Source organism: Mycetomoellerius zeteki, unplaced genomic scaffold (assembly GCF_001594055.1).
Source record: "Mycetomoellerius zeteki isolate Tzet28-1 unplaced genomic scaffold, Tzet1.0 scaffold64, whole genome shotgun sequence".
Lineage (NCBI taxonomy): Eukaryota > Metazoa > Arthropoda > Insecta > Hymenoptera > Formicidae > Mycetomoellerius > Mycetomoellerius zeteki.
In genome coordinates, this window is record NW_017257654.1 from 1,906,189 (window position 1) to 1,925,707 (window position 19,519).

At 38.0% G+C, this 19,519-nt stretch overlaps 1 protein-coding gene across 1 annotated transcript in view; it reads right to left on the bottom strand.

The window, feature by feature from the left end:
• Positions 1-856: 856 nt before the first annotated feature.
• bs (serum response factor blistered) overlaps positions 857-19,519 on the bottom strand; it is a 21,228-nt gene continuing 2,565 nt past the window's right edge. Inside the window, exons 2-6 of the mRNA XM_018457542.1 lie at positions 19,194-19,473; positions 15,296-15,547; positions 8,130-8,244; positions 2,989-3,117; positions 857-1,088 (exon numbers count right to left, since the gene is read on the bottom strand). Of these exons, the coding sequence (XP_018313044.1) occupies positions 877-1,088; positions 2,989-3,117; positions 8,130-8,244; positions 15,296-15,547; positions 19,194-19,473 (988 nt within the window). The 3' untranslated portion in view covers positions 857-876. The remainder of the gene's footprint in view (positions 1,089-2,988; positions 3,118-8,129; positions 8,245-15,295; positions 15,548-19,193; positions 19,474-19,519) is intronic.

A 19,519-nucleotide genomic window follows, 5' to 3' on the forward strand; every position in this document is an offset into this window, starting at 1 on the left:
TAATTAAACAAAACTTAGACTGTATGTGTTTAGAAAAGTACCATACAAATCGAATATCATGTAAAAATATCATATAGAAATCAGAGAATATATATTATAAAATTATTCAGTTATTCCCTAAGTTTTTATTACGCTTTTTAGAGAAAACGGAATAATTCCAATCGGAATTAATTTCGAATAATTCCATAATATGTGTTCTGAGTGAAAAAGTATAAAAATTTACGAAATAAAATCTAAAATAACAAGAAAAGATGAAGTCTCGGCCGTTTTTTGTTTTCTATGACTTATATGTAAACATTTTCAAAGTATTATTAACGTTTAGAGATATATCGAATAGTCACAATTGACGAGTTTATCACGCAACGGTTTATACTTCGAGATAAAAATCTGTGCTCAGTGATCTATAATCAGCGTATTCTGCAAATGTATACTTTTCTAGGGTAACAAGTTCGTTATTCTTCCCATCTTTAGAAACTCCGCTCTTGCCCCATTATTAATTTAATTTCATATTCATGTTGATATTCCCTATTAACCGAAAAGTACGTGATCATGCTAGCTAGTTTCCCTCGTACAAAAGTACGCAAACATCCGTCTCCGAGAACGAGAGCACGAAGGGGGGCGAAGAATCCCACATTGCGATGGGGTCATAGTCGCTCGTAATCCGTTTGAAAACCTGGATCGCTCGCCCCGATGTTATCCCGGATGTGGAAGTATCACAAGTCCAGAGATATCCGCGCGGGCATGAAAATCCGTTTCCGCGATTCGTCTGACAAGTTCGCACGACGAATTTCCGCCTGTTGCAAGCGAGAAAGCAGTAGAGGCTTAACTGCTACTTTCGTCGTCGTCGGAGATTCCGCTCGTCGGAAAATTCCTGCGTCATTCCCGATCTTTGCTCAGGTCGGAAGGCAAGTCGCTACAGCCGGACATCGCCGCTACCGCCGTTGTCGTCGAAGTCGTCGTCGTGGGTGACCTGGAGGACATCCTGGAGGTCACCGGTAAGGACAATCCCGCGCTCATCGCAACGTTCAGCGGTATTGTGATGAACGGCTGGTTCGATTGCGATGAGTTCGCCACCGGTGCTACTGTACCTATAAGGAAACCGTAAGGGAAAATCAAATGAAACGCACCATCGCGAAGAGAAAAAAGTGCTACATTTCCTGCTCGATTCTACCTTATTTGTGATCCGATCGCTTTTTCCACTTTCGACCTATCTACGAACATCATGTTTTTGCAAAATCCGCTCGTTCTACTCGCGTAGAATCGAAGTGATAAAAAAAATGATGATTGCTATTTATATTCTGACAAACTTTTCTTTAGTTACTTTAATGTTATTAGTACAGCTTTTATGTATGCGTACATTAGCAATAAATTCGGAAATTGAAACCTCGATGCAGCTACAAATAATATAAGATTTTTATCCATTGAATTATTATTGGCTACTAAATTTTCAATATTCAATAACATTCATTAACCTGACATTGAATTATAAATTAGATGATAAATTGGATCCAAGAATGGCAAATAATAATAGTTAATAATCACAAATTAGAAATAATACATTACGAAAAATTTCCAGTTGAAAATGGACGACAAAAATTCAGTCACCATAATTAGATATCTGGCTATCTCAATTAGAATTCTAATCGATGTAATCAGAATCTTCTGCTTTGTCCATTTTTAACTAGAAATTTTTCTCAGTGTAGATGGTGTGCTTATATAAGGTGAATGCACCGTTTGTGGCCATTCATCTATTTTGGCTACCTTCGCTGTTTATTAGATTCTTCTAGTTTTGATTGGCTCTAGTGCGCAGCAATCGCGACACATGCGCGTCGCAATTATTTCTCTTGTTTAATAATGTGACAAGTAACCTCACGTTTCCTCTTTCATATTATAAAAAAATTATTTTCTACGGAATACACTCAAGACACAGTCATCTCGTAAAAAACGATAAGAATCCCCGAAACGCAGTAAGTAGAGTAATTTATCGATAACTACATATGACACAAGTATAGCAGACGATACTAGTAACCATCAAGTAATTAGTAGTCAGCCTAGTAATGATAGCAAGCATATAGGTGGCCAAAAGTGGTGTAAAATAGAATTTTTGCAACTATTTAACTTTTTCATTATACAGTACATTCACTTTTTTCCTTAAAACTTTTTTAAATATTAAAAACTAAGACATTAAACAATGTATTTAAGTAAATAGTATCTCCTTTTTATGTATTATTTAAAAAAAATTTCTTAAAGTTATATAAATGCTTAAGGTGGTCACAGACGGTGCATTCATCCTATAGATCCAATATTCATTCAAGTTAGATATTTAAAAAGTACAGTCTTAAAATGTGACAAACCAACCGCAGAATCGTATTAATATATTAAGACATTACTTGTCTTACTAACTAAGACGGTTTTAAGATAAGAACCAACTATGAATACTAGCCTTAGATTATCTTTGCGCGGAAAAATCAAATGTACCTTTTTTAAAATATTTAGTTATTTATTGTAACGCAAAATCGAAAGTACGCAAAAAAGATAAAATTAATCTTTCACAAATAAGTCGGATGCTCGACGGTATTCCTCGATTCCTCGTTTACCGTTGCATCCATCTCTCTCATGCGTTTCCTCCTCTCTTTATTATTCCTACCCCGTCCCGGAGATAAACGCCGTGCGAAACGCATTATACATTAATCTTCACACGATCAACAGCAACGAGCGACTTGCGTTACGTAAATTTATTAGTCATAATCTCGCATCTGATACGCAATTGTCACCCGGTGTTGTCGCCGGTGATTCAGACGAGGCGGGAAATGCGCGCGATCGATTTCCGAAGGTACGTAGCCTCCGACATAAAATTGATTTCTCGCGAATCCTCTGCCCGAGTGCCCTCGTCTCGCGTAAGGGCATTTCGTAATGCGTACCGTGCGACATTGCGTAAAACCCTGTGACTCGCGTTCCTCCGCAGCGCGGCGGAGGAAAGAAACCTACCTCCGTCTTGAGATATTTGCACCGGTTGCCCGTTTTGTCCTATGCCGAGCAAGACTCCTGGACTGGGCGAATAAATGACACTCTGAGGCACCTGGTACATAATCCCTGCAGAGAACGAAGGCACATTTCCTAGGAAATCAAAGAGGAATTGAGCGTGTGAGTGGTTGTGAGCCGCCGGGCGATATTTCTCGCGAGGAAACGCACCGAGGTACGCAATTGCGAGCGTACGCCTTGTGACGTTAAAGTCCCACACGCGGTTTGGACATATTTTAAATATTTTATGTACTCCGCCTCCCCTCCCCCTCGATATTCCTGAGTGTTACGAGATAACTCTGTTTTTCTGAACGCGAAGAATCAACATCGACACGTATCCGAGAATGGCGAGATACGAATGACGTAAAATATAGAGAGAGGCTTCGTGTATATCCCTTATTTGTATCGAAATTGTGAAATGCATCGTTCGACGTTAAAGTTAAACTTGTTTTCTCTCCCCCGGTACAGATGTATATCGTTGAGAAAAACTTAGGAATGACGGCCGAGTCGAGGCTTCAAACCGGACCACCCAAGTGCAAATCTGCGCTCTGATTCACCTATATCTTCTATGAATTATTACATTTCATATGCGTGCCTCTTGTAGTGATATACGATTTTCAAGAGATATAAATTGAGAGCAAAAAAAGCAAAAAAGAATAACTAAAAAAGAATTACAATCACGCACAAACTACGAGATCATTTATCGGGAATAACATTGGCAATCTTTTCAAATTGATATGCTCGAATATTCGTGAAACATGATCGAAAGTTATTAATAATGATATTTATATTGCAAATTGAAAGCAACATTTTTCAACGTTTTTCAATTTGCGATATAAATAACGAGCTAAATTTGTTAATATATGTATGTCATTAAGTGCACATGTTTCAGCGCTTAGCATAGATCTTTTATCAGATATCGTCAATACGATAGTTAAATAAAAAGTAAAGTTCTAAAGTTTTTATTTTATTGTTTTAAAAATGATTTTATTGCAATGGCGATATTGTTTTGATTAAAAAGAAAATAAATACAACATAATTTAAAATCAAAATTTAAGTAGTAATCGGACTCTCGAAATTAAAAAACAATAATATAATATACGTTGTATTGTATATCTTATACTTAATTTAATAACGAGAAATTTTTACGTCTTGTAATCGTAACTTTTATAATTTGACTTACTATGCTCTGAATAACCGATTTGTGATCTATGAAGAAGGAGAATGAGTAAAATAAGCATACTTTGAATTCATTACATTGCAAATAATAATTATGCCTACTCTACTCTTCAGTTAGTCACTTGACTAAGCAGGGAAGAGACAAAAATTAGGCAATTCCCAACCAGACAGTAGGGAGACACTCATCCTCGGTCTCACATGGAACACAATTTTAACATCTTCCAACTATTGTCAATATATCTACGATAATGATTTACGAATTTGCTGAAGATGGTTTGAAAAAACCAAAACGTCCAAATAAGTATTGGTATCGACAGTCATTGTACAATTTTAATATATATACAGAGTGTCCCACGGGAAGGTGTAGAAACTAATCAGCCGTCATTTTCGAAGGTATTCAGTTATTGAAAAAACAAAAATTGCACTGAAAAGAGGAAAGTCTGCAATTTTTAATGAGTATAAATAAAGTTTAACAAAGTGTTTGTGCATCAATTAATTTTATTGATGAAAAATATGCTACCTTCGAAAATGACAGCTGAATAGTTTCAACACCTTCCCGTGGGACACCCTGTATATTATGTGAATATTATTAAACTATTGTATAAATTGCGCATCAATTACCGCGCTGTGTTAACACTCTCATTGTCCGTATATTATATTATTGTTCAATATAATTTAGTAATTTACACAATTTTTAAAATATCTATACTTCGTGCCTCACTCGCTTTTTTATGATATTTTTATGATTTTACTTCTAATTCTTTTCCCTTCTTTTTACCTTCTCTAAAATTCTCGCGGCACATCAGTATGCCGCAGCATATCGGCTGAAAAACCTTGATCTAAAGTAATAATCATTTCGAATCTATAAATAGCATCTAACTACTTCATGTTTAATACTCAATAATTTACCAATCAAAACGCAAATAAAACTCTTGGAAAATACAAAGATCAGTTGATGTTAATACAAACATTCCTCTTTCAATATATTCCATACTTGAAAATAAGTAACATTATTGTAAGATACTTGCTTCGCATAACATTCCCCTAAATTTTGCTTTATATACGTAATCACAAGTCTATTAGTTTTTACAAAACTATTACATTAGTACTCAGTGCGAAAAGTGTCTGTTAGTCTTCCTTACTGAGAACGACCTTATATAGATATATATTTACACAGTAAAAAAAAAAACTCTTGCATGTGTTTTCTCCCAACCGAACAAACGTGTTCTAATTAAAGGCGGACTTGAGCGGTACATATCCATTCATTTACCCGATAACGATGAGATCTCTAGCACGCGTCTTCGTTATACCGCCAGGGATCGATATATTATGCATTCGTCGCCCTCTCGTATAGGGACATAATAAGTTAGCGGGTCGGCTATCGTCGAATTCGCGTGGCGACGACGGACCGGACGGCTCCGGACGGGAGCGACGGCCGCGGTCGGCCGAGTCGCGAGGAGGGAAGAAAAAAAAAAGCGCGATCGCGGCGATCGGTTAAGCAGCGCGGTAGAATGGCATCCACGCGACGCATTAGCATCGATATTTATGTGTACACCTGCATCCGCGCGCGAGCGCGCGCTCTTAGCGGAGCGCGGCGCGGTGCGACGCGGACGGAGCGGCTTTCGACCGGATCCTACTTCCCAGTTAGGCAGCACGGTTGCCGTCTAAGTTTGGTCATCGCCGTGCCGCGCGCGACTGCTTGCGTACTCCCTCCACGGATAACCCCGTCATCGCTCGCACGCCTTTCGCATTTTAAACGTCCTCTCTCCCTTCCCCGTCCCGTTCCTCCTCCTCCTCCTCCTCCATCGCTGCCTCCCTCCCACCTTTTCTCACGCTTCGTTCCCTCTTTCTCCGTCTCCTCCTCCTCCTCCTCTCGTGACTATCCGCACCGATGCGTGCACTGTACGCGTATGTTCACCCCGCCCGCTCGCGCTTACGACGCTTACCTCCATCCGACCAGCTGTTCGTTATCAACGTGCGATGAGGTCAAGCGCGACGCGAATGGTATCGACGACAATTAGATCACGCGATTAGCATACAGACGACGCGGAGGAGGACGGCTGCCTCGACACGCTGATTTCGCAATCCGGCAATCTCGGATCGGTCTTAATCGCGATCTTGATAGTTCGACACGAAAACTGTTTCTACTTTTAGCAAAGAGGAAAGATCGATAATATACCTACGGTATCGTTCTATGAAAAGTTTGTCCTCCGGTCAACATACGCAGCTTACATTTACATGCATCCTAGCAATTTCCAACAATTTGCAAAACGTTTGCATGAGAATAAAAAAAAATCCATTACGTGGGAGGCCTATCTCTCCATGTGGAACAGCGAAAGGTATCATGAATAATCGCGGCCGTGAATGACAGAAAATCGACGTAACCGCAGAACTTAATCCAAGTGAACCTTGCGCAAACGCTAATAATCGTGCCCGCGTAGTGACGAATGATATGGTTTACTCTGTAATAACGCGACCGATATTCAAAAGTGTTCCGTTTCTCTTATGGAGATTTGTAAACCTTGTTGACTCAAGGAAATGCACGAATTAACGAGATCAAATCAAATATACGAGTATGCTATTCTTAATCTACGTTTTCTTTCCGCATGTTTAATTTCCAAGGACGCCACAATTTCCTACTATCTTTGGACAAATATATCGATTATTCGAAACAAAAAAAATGTATAATTTTTCATAACTTCAATACGTATACATGAAACATCCAAGAAAAACATGAAATTAAATCAGCATCATGAGTTAACGAAAATTGCTAAGATGATTTCCTATAAGACAGTAGTTTTGGCAGAATAAAATTTCTAAATAATATTTGTGTAAAAACATTAAACAAATCAAATTTTAAATATAAATATTTTATAATTATTTCCGCGAAAACGTTTAATTTTTTATTTAAAATTTTGCAATTCTAATACTTTATAAAAAAATAAATATTTCTACATCTATTTTTGTAAACATAATTACCTATAATTGCATAAATTTTATGCACGACTTTATCGTATAATTTCATAAACTAAATTTTCCTATCGGAGAGACTCTGTGGATATCCATTTATCTTCATCGAGACTTCAACTTCTTAAATCTTGAATATCTCTCTTTTGGACGATAGATGTCTGATCCTGTTCGAATAGTTCGGACAAAGACAATTAAAAAAAACTCTCGCTCTCGTATACGCGACGAATGCTATATATGAGTCGTATCTTAGGCCGGTATTTATAGTCCGTTATTATTTCAAGACTGTCTTAAGTACAGTCTTAAGAAGTCACAAACCAAGAGGCCAGTATTTATAGTCGTTTCTTATTTCAAGACCGTCTTAAGTAATGTCTTAAGACGCTAATATGGCTCTCTGGCCGGTATTCATAGTCGGTTCTTATTTCAAGACCGTCCTAAGTAATGTCTTAATACACTAATGAGGCTCTCTTATTGGTTCATAACACCTCAAGGCTGAGGTACACTTGAGATGATCTTGAATATAAGAACTGACTATGAATACCGGCCTCTGATTGATTCGTGACATCTCAAGACAGAACTTAAGACGATCTTGAATATAAGAACTGACTATGGACGGAATCCATAATCTGGTCTTAATCTCAAGCATGTCTTAAGCTGCTAATACGGCCCTCTGATTGGTTCATGCACTAGTTTAAGACCATCTCGAATCTTGAGCAACGTCTATGGATTCCGTCCTATGAATATCGGCCAGAGAGCCGTATTAGCGTCTTAAGACAGCATTACTTAAGACAGTCTTGAAATAATAACGGACTATAAATACCGCCCTTAATATTTTAGAAAGCGTACAGTATTCCACGCGTACCAGGGCTCATAGGGGAGGACGAGAGAAGCCAGGCTTCACGAATTCTAATCCAAGTACAGTCGTCCCCCAGCGATCCTCGCGATCCTATGGCGAGACTCACCCGAGTGATTGGTAATCTTAAGAGGATCCTTAGGGACGACGGGAGAGTCACCGTCGCTGCTCTCGCCGTCGCTCTCGTTGGCGCAGACGTCGGATCTGGGCGACGCGCCGTCCTCCTGAAACCAAGAAAGAGAAGAGCGATGTTATCGAGAATCCGCCTTGAATGCGATTCGTCGTCAGCGGGACAAGGCGAGGGTGGGATTGGAGCGGTTGGATAACGCGAGGGTACGCATTCTCTCGCAAAGAGGATCATTCTCAGTCCGAACGACAACAGCGACGCAAATAGAGAAACGTAGATACGCTACCGAATGATACATACGTACGTACGTCGTACATATAACAAACGTGTGTACCTACCTATCTACCTACCTACCTACCTACCTACCAACCTACCTACCTACCTAGCGGACGCAGAGAAAGATGCGCGAGCATCTTGTTCGCGCTCCTTATATGGCCATCTCTCGCGGACTCCACTCGCGCGAGTGTGCGCGATGCACCCGCGGAAAAGAGGTATCCTCTTCGCGAATTCGCTCGCGACCCCTCGAAGCCGGGAGAACGCTTCTTGCGCGAGACTTTCCCACCCCGGCGTTTTCTCCCCGGTCCCGCTTCTCGACGAGATTCGTTATAGCGGAGTCCGCTTGCGCGGCGTCAACAAGCGGAAGAGTATAATACGAGCACAGACCTTGGCATAACGCATAAGAGAATCAACCAATCAGAGTTTTTTGGGCTTTCTATAATAAATCATTACATAAGTTTTAAGTCTTAAGCCGTAAGAAATTGACCAATCTCTCTCATAGTCAATTATTTTTTTCACATTCGACTGTTATTGTAGAAAGCCCATAAGAGAATCAACCAATCAGAATTTTTCATTTAATGGAAAGGAAAGATTCTGATTGGTCAATTCTCTTATACTTAATATATTATGCAAAGCTATGCTCCAGCTTTATCTTGCATGTTTCTTATTGTTTCAAGTAATATATTAAAATTTCAGCTTCCATCTGTTTCTACCGGTTAAATGTTGACAACCATAATTTATTTGTGTTTTTTTTTTGTGAAAGCTGGCATTGTAACAGCTATAATTGACGTAAATGTGAAAGAAATCCTAACGATAAATAAATTTGTAAATATTATAACTGATCGATTCTTCTTTTACAGCAAAAGTCAAAAGAATCTCTTCATCATGAGAAATTCAACATCTTTAGGCTCCTCGCTTCCAGTAACATTTTCCCAATTAATTTCCCCAGTTATATTACTGTATACTCTATTGTTAAAGATCTCTCAAGTTGAAGAAGAATACACGTTTTTCGTCTTTGCTCCGATCATCATTCTATCCAGCGTTGTGGCTGGAATGCGTGTGCGAATCACATGCTCGTCGAATCGTCCGCGGGAAGTCGAGAAAGTGCGGTACCAATTGGAAAGCTCGAAAAGTCGCGGCGGCCGCGTTCTCTCGCTTCCGTCTACGCGCCGTGCGTTTCTCACATCGCTTTTCCTACCCCGCACCGTTTACCGCGGAACAGGCAGGAGGGTGCGCGTGTATGTGTAGAGAAGGCGCGACAAAAAGCAACATTCCTGACTCTTAACTCGGGCTCTATATAAGTGTCTGCCATCGCGAACATTGCCTGTATATGGCGACAACCGGGCTTTGACAAAGGTGACCGTATATGGAACTCCGCTTCCACCTTTCGTGCGTGCGTACGTGCGTACGTGCGTGAGTGCGCGATCTCGTTCCCTCTCTCTCCCTCTTTTTCAGTCTCCCTCGCGGAGGCATCTCGAGGCCCGTTCTCTATTCCTCTCTCTTTCTCTCCCTCCCTCGCTTTCCCCTCCCCCCTCTCTCTCTCTCTCTCCTGCGTGAAGCGATACACCTGGACGCGCGTCTTCTTCGTCTGCAACCCTGGCGAACGAACAAACGAACGAACAAACGAACGAACAAACGAACGAATGAGACGGCATTCAAAGGCATCGTTACGCCCATTAAATCATAAACCGTGCTTTGACCTCACAGTATCCGTTGCCCTCGGGGTAACCGAAAGCTCCATTTCCGGTACCAGGAATACGCGAGCGCCATCTGCGAATAAGGTACCCTGAGAAGGTGCACCCTCCTAGCTCAAGAAATGGACGAAGAATCAGCATGATCGAAAAAAAATCCGACAATTCGTAAATTTCTGACAATTTGTAAATTAATACTTGCAGTTACTTTTTTTTCTTTGAAAAACAAAATGAAGAACGATCTCATGGCGGACAGGATGGCATTCAATCGAATGAGGATCTCTCCATAAACTGCATGTCGTCGTACGCCATCTTGACTTACGTTTCTTATCCTTTAACTTTTATTTCCGCTTCCTTTAACCGGACATCAGGCATTCGTTAGTCACAACTTTACTCTCGAAAATTATACAAACGCAAAAAAAAGACAGATATAGTCTACAAGCTACGCACTTAATATAAACTTACGTCTCGCGTTTGTAAGTTTGACAGAACAGCTGGATAAAGCGTTATGTCGACTGACATAAAATAAAATCATGGAGACATTCAACGCATCGTTTTGTATTTTGGGATACAATATTCGTAATCTGCATTAATTATAAATTTATTACTTACTATTAACGCTGTCTAATGTACTAACAAAACATCATGCGATAAACATTACCTGCATCCATATTGCGCGTAAAAGATGCAACGTATCTGCTATTCGCTGTATTGCGATGGCTTTTTTTTTAATGATCTCGATCTTCACGAAGATGCTTCTTAATGTTTGACTTCAATCGAGACGCGATATCATCGAAATCATGTTAAACTGCTTATCGACATTCTTCGTGCACATGTATTGTTATTATTAGCTAATTGATAAAAAAGATACATTAAGTAATAGACAAATGCTTCTATTAGAAATATACCGAATGTATTATTTTGATTGAAACGCAACCTACCTTGCGCTTCCGTCTCATCTCCGTGCATTGAATGACGTTGTCATTTTCCAGATTATTGTCATGCAATAATAATATTCGACTCTCGATATAACATACATGATAGTCCTAACGCACCGTTAGAAATAAAGGAATCCCTAACATACTGCGGAATGTTTCTGGACCTCTAAATATATCCCGAACCAGATTGTCAAAAATAGGCATATGTCGGGTCCGTGGCCGAAACGCGAAATATAAGATTGTAACATCTCCGTTACTATTCAGAATCTTTTACGAGAGATTCAACCAAGTATTTCTTGAAGAAGTTTACGCGAACATATCTGTGGAATTATTTCAGAAGTCAGAATAATTCTCAAAGAATTATCAATAATAACCGAAAGTTTCTCATATAATTACACAAAAAATTCTCGTACGTAGAAATATTCGTCTCGTGAAAAATATTCTTTTATACTTCTCCATACTTTGATGAGATTCTTACCTCTGAAATTTCTCCGTTTTTTTACTTGAAAATTTAAAGCTTATCTCGCATAAGTCAACAGAATTTTTTTCAGTTAAAAATGAATACGAATTCGCAGAAGAAACTATAAATTTTGAGAAATACCTACCTGGCCCGCGAGAGTAAATATGACATCGGTAAGATCGTGCACAATGAGAATCTATCAGCAGAAAATCAAGTCACTTGATCGCAGGGACTATATTGTCAAAGATGAAGGTGAAATTTGTGTGTGTGTGTTTCCACAGGCGTAAAAATATATAAATATTATCACAGTATTTTCTACAGTTACTATGCTATGTACAAAAATGCTAAAATACAAACTAATCATGTGAAAGAGCCGCATTATTCGCAGATTATCGTTAAAATCATAATCGATATTATTATAATATTATTTGTACTCTCTGCATGTCGAGACGCGCGGTAGATTACAGTTTCTATATATCTATTTGATTGGAACCTAAAGGCCCTCGCTTCCCGGCCTTGCTCCTCTTTTTACCTTTGCCTTCTCCTCGGTTCTCTTTCTCACGATATATAATACAGAATATCAGCAAATAATACATACATACATACGCATGCACAATGTCGATGAATGGGATTGATATGGGATATATAGGAGAGATTGTGGGGAGAGGGGGGTAGATTAAATTAAAAGGTAATCTAAATACTAGCTACTTATTCTGCGAGAAAAGACAATCCAAATAACTACACATGCCAGTTGCGATACACAACACGTAACACGGCAAACAATAAAAAAAAAGAAACAATGGACGAGACACAACAATGCTCAATAAAAAAAAAGAGATGCGTTACAGTATTAAGCGTGCACCGCCGAATTCGCACTCACACCACCGATTCGATGAATCAAAATCATTGTCGCATGATTTTTCGAACAAGGATTTTTTCTCCTCGATAAAATCATCAATAGAGATAAATAAGTACCTCGAATCTTCCTCGTGAAGAGAGACGGAAAGAGTATTTTTTACAACGCATGTAAAGTACACGATATAAAGAGTATCGACACCGACGCTGCGAACAACACCGGCTTACAATAACGATATGCCTTTTTTCGTTTAATAAATAAAAAATGTCGACCTCCTCAATAAATAATATGATATTTAAGTTAAATAAAAAAAGTAAACAAAAAAAAACGAAAGAGACAAAGAAAACAGAGAGCTGTTGGACGAACAAGTACTAAATGGAGTACTCGATATTCTATCATTATTTTCACCGAGTAATTGATCACACGATGTTACGATATATATTTGTAATCTATAAAATAATTAATTAATTAATCCATTAATTATATATAATAACGATATTTTTCCTCGCAATGTCTTTCTATCGCACGGTGACTCTCGTTGATGCAAATACTACCGTATTTCATCTAATATACCGAGCTTTGGACTTCGCCTATCACGGAGATCTATCCATAGATATTGAACGACACTCATCTTATCTCATCGATAATCCGCTCAATCGATTTCCGAGATCATCGATCACGATCAAATCGTCTACGATTTGTTCCTAAAAGCGCTGACGGCGGACTTGCATTCTTTCGTTATGCAATCGTTGCAAAATAGAAATCACTCTGTTTTTCACATTTCAATGATACAACGCGCTTCCATCGTTCCACCCTTTCGCGCGCGAGAGCGCAAAATTCAAAGCACGCAATATTTGATCGAGCTTCACCAATATGTACATATATACAATCTGTCTCAAAAGTTTTCGAACTTTATTTAAAATTCCATTACTTGTGTGATTTTTGTAATTTTATTTATTAATTATTCAAAATATATCCCATCTGAAATATAATAGAGTCTTTATAGCAATTGTTTTAAATTGTACATTTTTTCAAAATGAAAAAGATAACCTGATTCGAAACCTTTTGCATTTTACAATTTTTTAAATTGTATTAGAATATCTACTTCATTTTTTAACTTTGGAAAAAGAATGAAAACGAATACAGTAGAGATGATCAAACACATCTTTTATAAACACTGTTCAATATTTTGTTCTATCATTTTTCTTGACAAATGTAAAAAAAACTCTCACTTTTAACGACACAATAAATAAATTATATAACGCAGAGAAACGTAACTCTATAGAGTTCGAGAAATTAAGTTTCATAGAAATCATTTCACACTATTTCAAAAGATAACCTTAGATGACCTAGAAAAAAAGTTCGGTAACTTTTTAGATAGTGTATATATAAGAAGGCGATATACATATATATATTTACAAACATATATGTATGTAACACGCGTGGATATATATTTAAATATATACATTTAAGTAAAAACGTGTCGAAAGATTGGACTAGATTTGCGCGCGCGGAATCGATCGCATGGTCACACTGAAAAAAAAAAATTAAATTAAAAAAATATTTGTTTGAATAGTTCTAAGTAAATATTTACTAAATAAATATATATTTATTTTATATATATATATATATATATGTATTCATTTGATAAAAAAAACCATTTGATTTAACTATTATTTTTTTTATTTTGAGTAAATATTTATTTACTAGAAGTAAATGTTTAGTTAGTACTATTCAAAGAAATATGTCTTTTAAGATTCAGTAAATTTTTTTTCAGTACATATAAGACCAAACGTTGAAAAATACTCGATCGCAAGGGAAGCCTACAATCTTTTGCGCGCCCATCGTATATAATTTAATAAATACCATACGTGACTCTACGGCACGCTCGCCGGCGCGATACAAGTAATACATCGTCTAAAGGGAAATTACGTCAGTTGGTGTGCCCAAAGAGAAATTATTTCAGTATATCTACAAGCTGCGCGCGACCTCGCGTTGGCGTATGCTAAAATAGTTGTACGCCGTATTTCTCAGGAAAGCAGAGTTAATTGTGAAAAATGACCCAAACACGCACCAAAAATTTGCAGGGTGTTGAAGCATATTTAAAAAAAAAATGAAAAATGTTACGCGCAGACATCTAAACGATAATTTATCTCATTTTGTAACAATCTGGGCTCTAAAATTCGCCAAATTAGACCGCTGTTAATTAAACATTTTTTAACTCGCGCTCAAATTGAGATACAATTCGACCAACACGCACCGCATAATGTTTTACGGACGTCACGATATCTAAATTGCACAAATTTTCTTGCGAATAACAATAACCGTTACTGCTCGCGTTGCTCTATCTCACTATCAAACCGAATCCACGAGCATCAACACGAAATAAATCTCTCTCTTCCGAATATGTACTACACGAAGACTCACAGCAATTTGACGCGTCTCGGTAACATCAGCATCGCGAATGTTCGCGACGCGATGCTTCCTTTTTAGCAATTTGTAACATCCTAAAACGTGAAATGCGGCGGGAAGGGGGGATGGAGCGCGAAGGGCCGACGAGCGGCGAGCGCGTACTACCGTTGGGGGTGCGAGTGCGACATATGGGGATGGTAGGCGGCGTGATGGGGCGGCAGGGGTGAGGGGCATGATTGCTGGTATGGGCCTCCGGCGAGCATCGGGCCTGGGCTCGAGCACGGCACGAGGTGCGAGCTCGGCGAAGCGGCGGCGGCTGCCGCCGCGTGTGCATGCGCTATGAGGTGCGCGTGCTGCGCGTGCGAGGGTGGCGCGTGCTGCGAGCCCGGCGGCGGCGGTGGCGGCGGATGGGCCCCCGCGGTCGGGCCGCCCGCTGGCCCGCTACCGGGCCCGGTACCAGGATAGCCGGCGTGCAGCGAGCCACCGTGCGGCGAGCCGTACACCAGTTGCCTTACTTTCTGCTCGTCGTCGGCGATGTTGTACGTCAGCTCGGTCTCCTCGAACCCGGTCGCTGACATCCTCTGGTCGCCCGACGAACCCGACGGCGGTGGGTCCGGACTGTTGAGACACGTCTGGATTAACGCCTTCCCGGCATCGCTCGTGATCATTGGTTGCAGTTTGCGCGTCGCGAACGTGTACACATGGCCGGTCTCGCTCGCCACCAGTAACATCACTTGCGTACCGGTCAGCGTCGACAGCTCGTACGCCTGCAAATACGACATCGACAACTCGTTAATTCTCCGACAAACGGATTTACTTATTTTACGTTTAGATATTTTCTGTTGTTACTTGTTTATTGAACCCGCTCATTCAGGTTCTCCCTCTTGTATAAAAGGCTATAGAGATTCTCAAGAGATTAAACACCGTTTAGACAACTTCTGATTGGTACGTTATATTTTTTAGAATCTACTTAAGATAGAATGAGATGCGTGGATATCTCATTCTATCTTACACAGATCTTCAAAAATATAGCGGATCAAATGGATAATGTTCAATTCCTTACTTAAAGATTTCTAATAAAAAATTAGATAAAGCACAAGGATATTTATTTTACTAATGTATTGTAAACGTGATCTGCTTTTATGATAATCTACTTCGTTGCGTGAGATATTCTTTTTGCGTGATACGTTTTACTGTCATTACGATAAACTGTTGTAATATTTCATGCTGATATTCGACTCGCGAAATATTAAAATATATTTTTCTTTTTAAATAGAATTTTAAGTATTAATGATCCAAAATAATTTTGAGAAACAATATAAACGTGAGTAACGAAAACGTAATCATGTTGCATGTCATTTAGATGACATCGCATGATTATCAGATAAATTTTTTAAAAGTAATACGATATATATATTGTATATCCTATAAAGTATAAAGCTTTTACATCTACATACGTGATTTTGCAACGCTGATATTTAGTACTTATAAATGTTTATAAGAATAAAATCAATCAATGGTTTTTAAATATATTTTTTTAATATATCATGAAGAGCAGCAATATTCTTTTCCTGCTCTTTATGATATATTAAATGTATTTATATATTATTTATGTATTAATATGATATATTAAATGTATTATAAACTGCTGATTTTTTATGACTGTATTTCTTTTCCAAACAGTTCTTTAAATTTTGGTAAGAATTTTAATATCTTTATGCCAGAAATTCCCATCATAAAGCATGATATCAGTTTAATAGGTGACGAAATTAAATTGCTCGTAACATTAGGAGATTATAATCTCAGTATCGTAATTAAATTTCAAGGATATGGTGAATATATATTAACACTAACGTGTCTCAAGTATGTGGTATAATGCGTATATCTGTATTTATGTATGCAACAATGTGCCTATTATTTTCTTTGCTTTTAAAACGTTTTGCGAAATATGTGAAAGCTGAAATTCAAATTTCTTTTCGAGAAAGATAAGATAAGTCGTTTAACGGTTTCTTTATTAAAACCCAATTCAGATAATTTCTAAAATAATTAAAAATGTGTACACACGTTTTAATATGAGTACCTAATTAAAATCTAAAAGTTAAATAAAAAGTATTACTTAGTCAATAGTTATTCATCGTTTTTTATATATGTACCTCATTAATTATGCACGTTCTTTGTAAATACAGTTCCAAACGCGTGTCTTTAATTAAACATGAGATCATAAATTTAATCATTTCCGACGATGTGAATCAATTTAATTCAAAATTCTTGCCCAAACACACACAATATCATTTTACATATCTTAGCGTTTCTGTTGATATTATCCCAACATTTTAAATTTTATTTATAGTACAATTGTATCTTTAACATATATTCTTCATAATGTAATTTATTTTTTTAATTGGCAACTCAACATCTCATAAAAAATAATCAAAACAAGGAATGCAAAATTATTTCTTCAAGCATCTTTTAATGCAAATTACATTAATAAATCGATAAATTAACATGTGTAATTTCGACACATCCAAATTGTTTATAAACGATTTCTAGATTATAACAATATTAGATTCTACAAATAAAAAAATATTAAATAGTTTCACAATTTATTATATCACGCTTATAACAAGTTTCTTTTTAGTAAAGAAAGAGATATTTGTTTAAAATAGTAAAGAACATAAATTCAAGTAATAAGGATAAAGTAACAAATTGGAAGGCGAGGGAAAAAGAGAGAACGCAGTTCAGAATTAACAGTCGCCTTTCTGTACAAACAGCCAATTTTATTTAAATCTATTCACTTGAAAAATACATATATTACAAAAAGAGATAGAGAAAGAGAGAAAAAAGAGGTTAGTTTAAAAATATTACTCTTTTTTTTTTTAAGGAACAACGCTCCGCGATCTCAACCTTTTATATTTATAATTTTTTAGGCCATTTTTAGGCCAGATATCTTCGAACGATATTATTATCTAAAATGTTTAGTGATCGATTTAGTAACAAATTTAGTAACGATTTAATAGCAATGTATTTAATTATTGTAATTTTGACACATAAAATTAAAAAATTTTAAAACACGGTGGTTGTCTGACATTTCTTTATGTTTCGTGCGCTTATAAAATATATTTGCATATTTTTTAATTTGAGTAAAAAAATAGGAGCAATTTTCATTATCTATACACACATTGATTTCGACAACGAATAGTAATTCGAGCTGAATTAATATTTGATTTTAAATACCAAAACATTAGTAAAAGAAAATTATATTATTAAAGTGTAGAGAAATGTAGTTTAATTGTATTAAATTGTAGAAAAGTATGTGAGACAATAGTTAACAAAGAAATAAAAAATTATAAAAAATTTGTTAGGATAGTACAATAGAGAAGAAAAAGGACATATTTTATTGAGATTGCGACAAAAATAAAAGATAGTTCTAATAATTATTAAAAAATTTGTACGTTGCCACAATTTTGATGGGACCAACCAACTTTAATTCTCGCTCGCGAGATTTACGTAAGAACGCCGATGAAAAGACTTTTTTTTAAATGAAGTAAAATTTTCGTCATAAATATTTAGAAAATTTAAATTATACGAAATGCGTCCAGGTATCAATATTATAGAAATACGTAAAAATCTCTGTTTACTTCCGATTATAGAAATTCATGATAAATTAACTTTACCGTTTTTTTTTTATTTACTTGTATTCACCTGAATTCATTTATATAATATCCGATATTATTTATCGGTAAAAACAGCAATCAATTTCGCTGATTCGAGATACAGTGACAAGATTGGGCAGTGCAGTTTCGGTTGAGATTCAATCGTATTATCCTCTTCGTCTCCAATAAAAAAAAAAGATGAAGGAATTGGGAGAGATTTGGATTACAGTTTCGCGGCACACAAAAAGTTAATCGCAGTGAACGCTAACTGGCAGCCTCAAATGCAAGCAACCGGCCCCCTTTAGCAAAAGCATGTAATAGCCGCGGAAGAAGTACTGTCACTCAATCGTAAATCGCGGGCGCGAGCGCGCACGCGCTGGAGCCCTCGCGCAGCATCCCGTCGCTGTCGTCGCGACAATCGGAGAGAAAACGCACGTGAGACATCGTACTCCGGTTTGCTCCGAGTCTCGTCGACGTGGGTACTATTTTCACAGAGTTTGACGCGCGCGCATACACACACACACACACACACACACACACAGACACACACACACATACACACACTCACACGCACATTCTCTTTTTGTTTTCTCTTTCTCTCCCTCTCTCGGAGCACTTGAAGTAGCAAGACGCGAAAGAGGTAGACGACGCTGTGTCGAGTGAGTCGAGTCACTGCGCCCTTCGCGCGTAACGTAACAGAGAGCGGGAAGCCGGTACTCCGCCGTGCAATTACATCAGGTTTGCGTCGTACGATACAAACCTTCTTCATAATGCCAGTCTTCCTCTTGGAGAACGTGGTGTATCTCCGGAGTTTATTGTCGATGTACTCCATCTTAATTTTCACCCGGCCCTTAGTCTTCTTGCCGTTCGAGGGGGGTGATTTCTTCGGCTGGCCTAGACTGGTGAAAGACTCGTCGAGATTGTCGGGGACGCAGTCGCCGGGCATGCCGCCGGCGGGGATGCCCTGCGAGAGCTGCCGTGGATTATTACCGTCGTCGCCGTAGCAGACGTCGGAGATGCTGCGTTTGATGCCCCGTTGAACGGGGCCGACGCCTGGCGTCGCGGCGCCCGCGGCTGAGATCATGG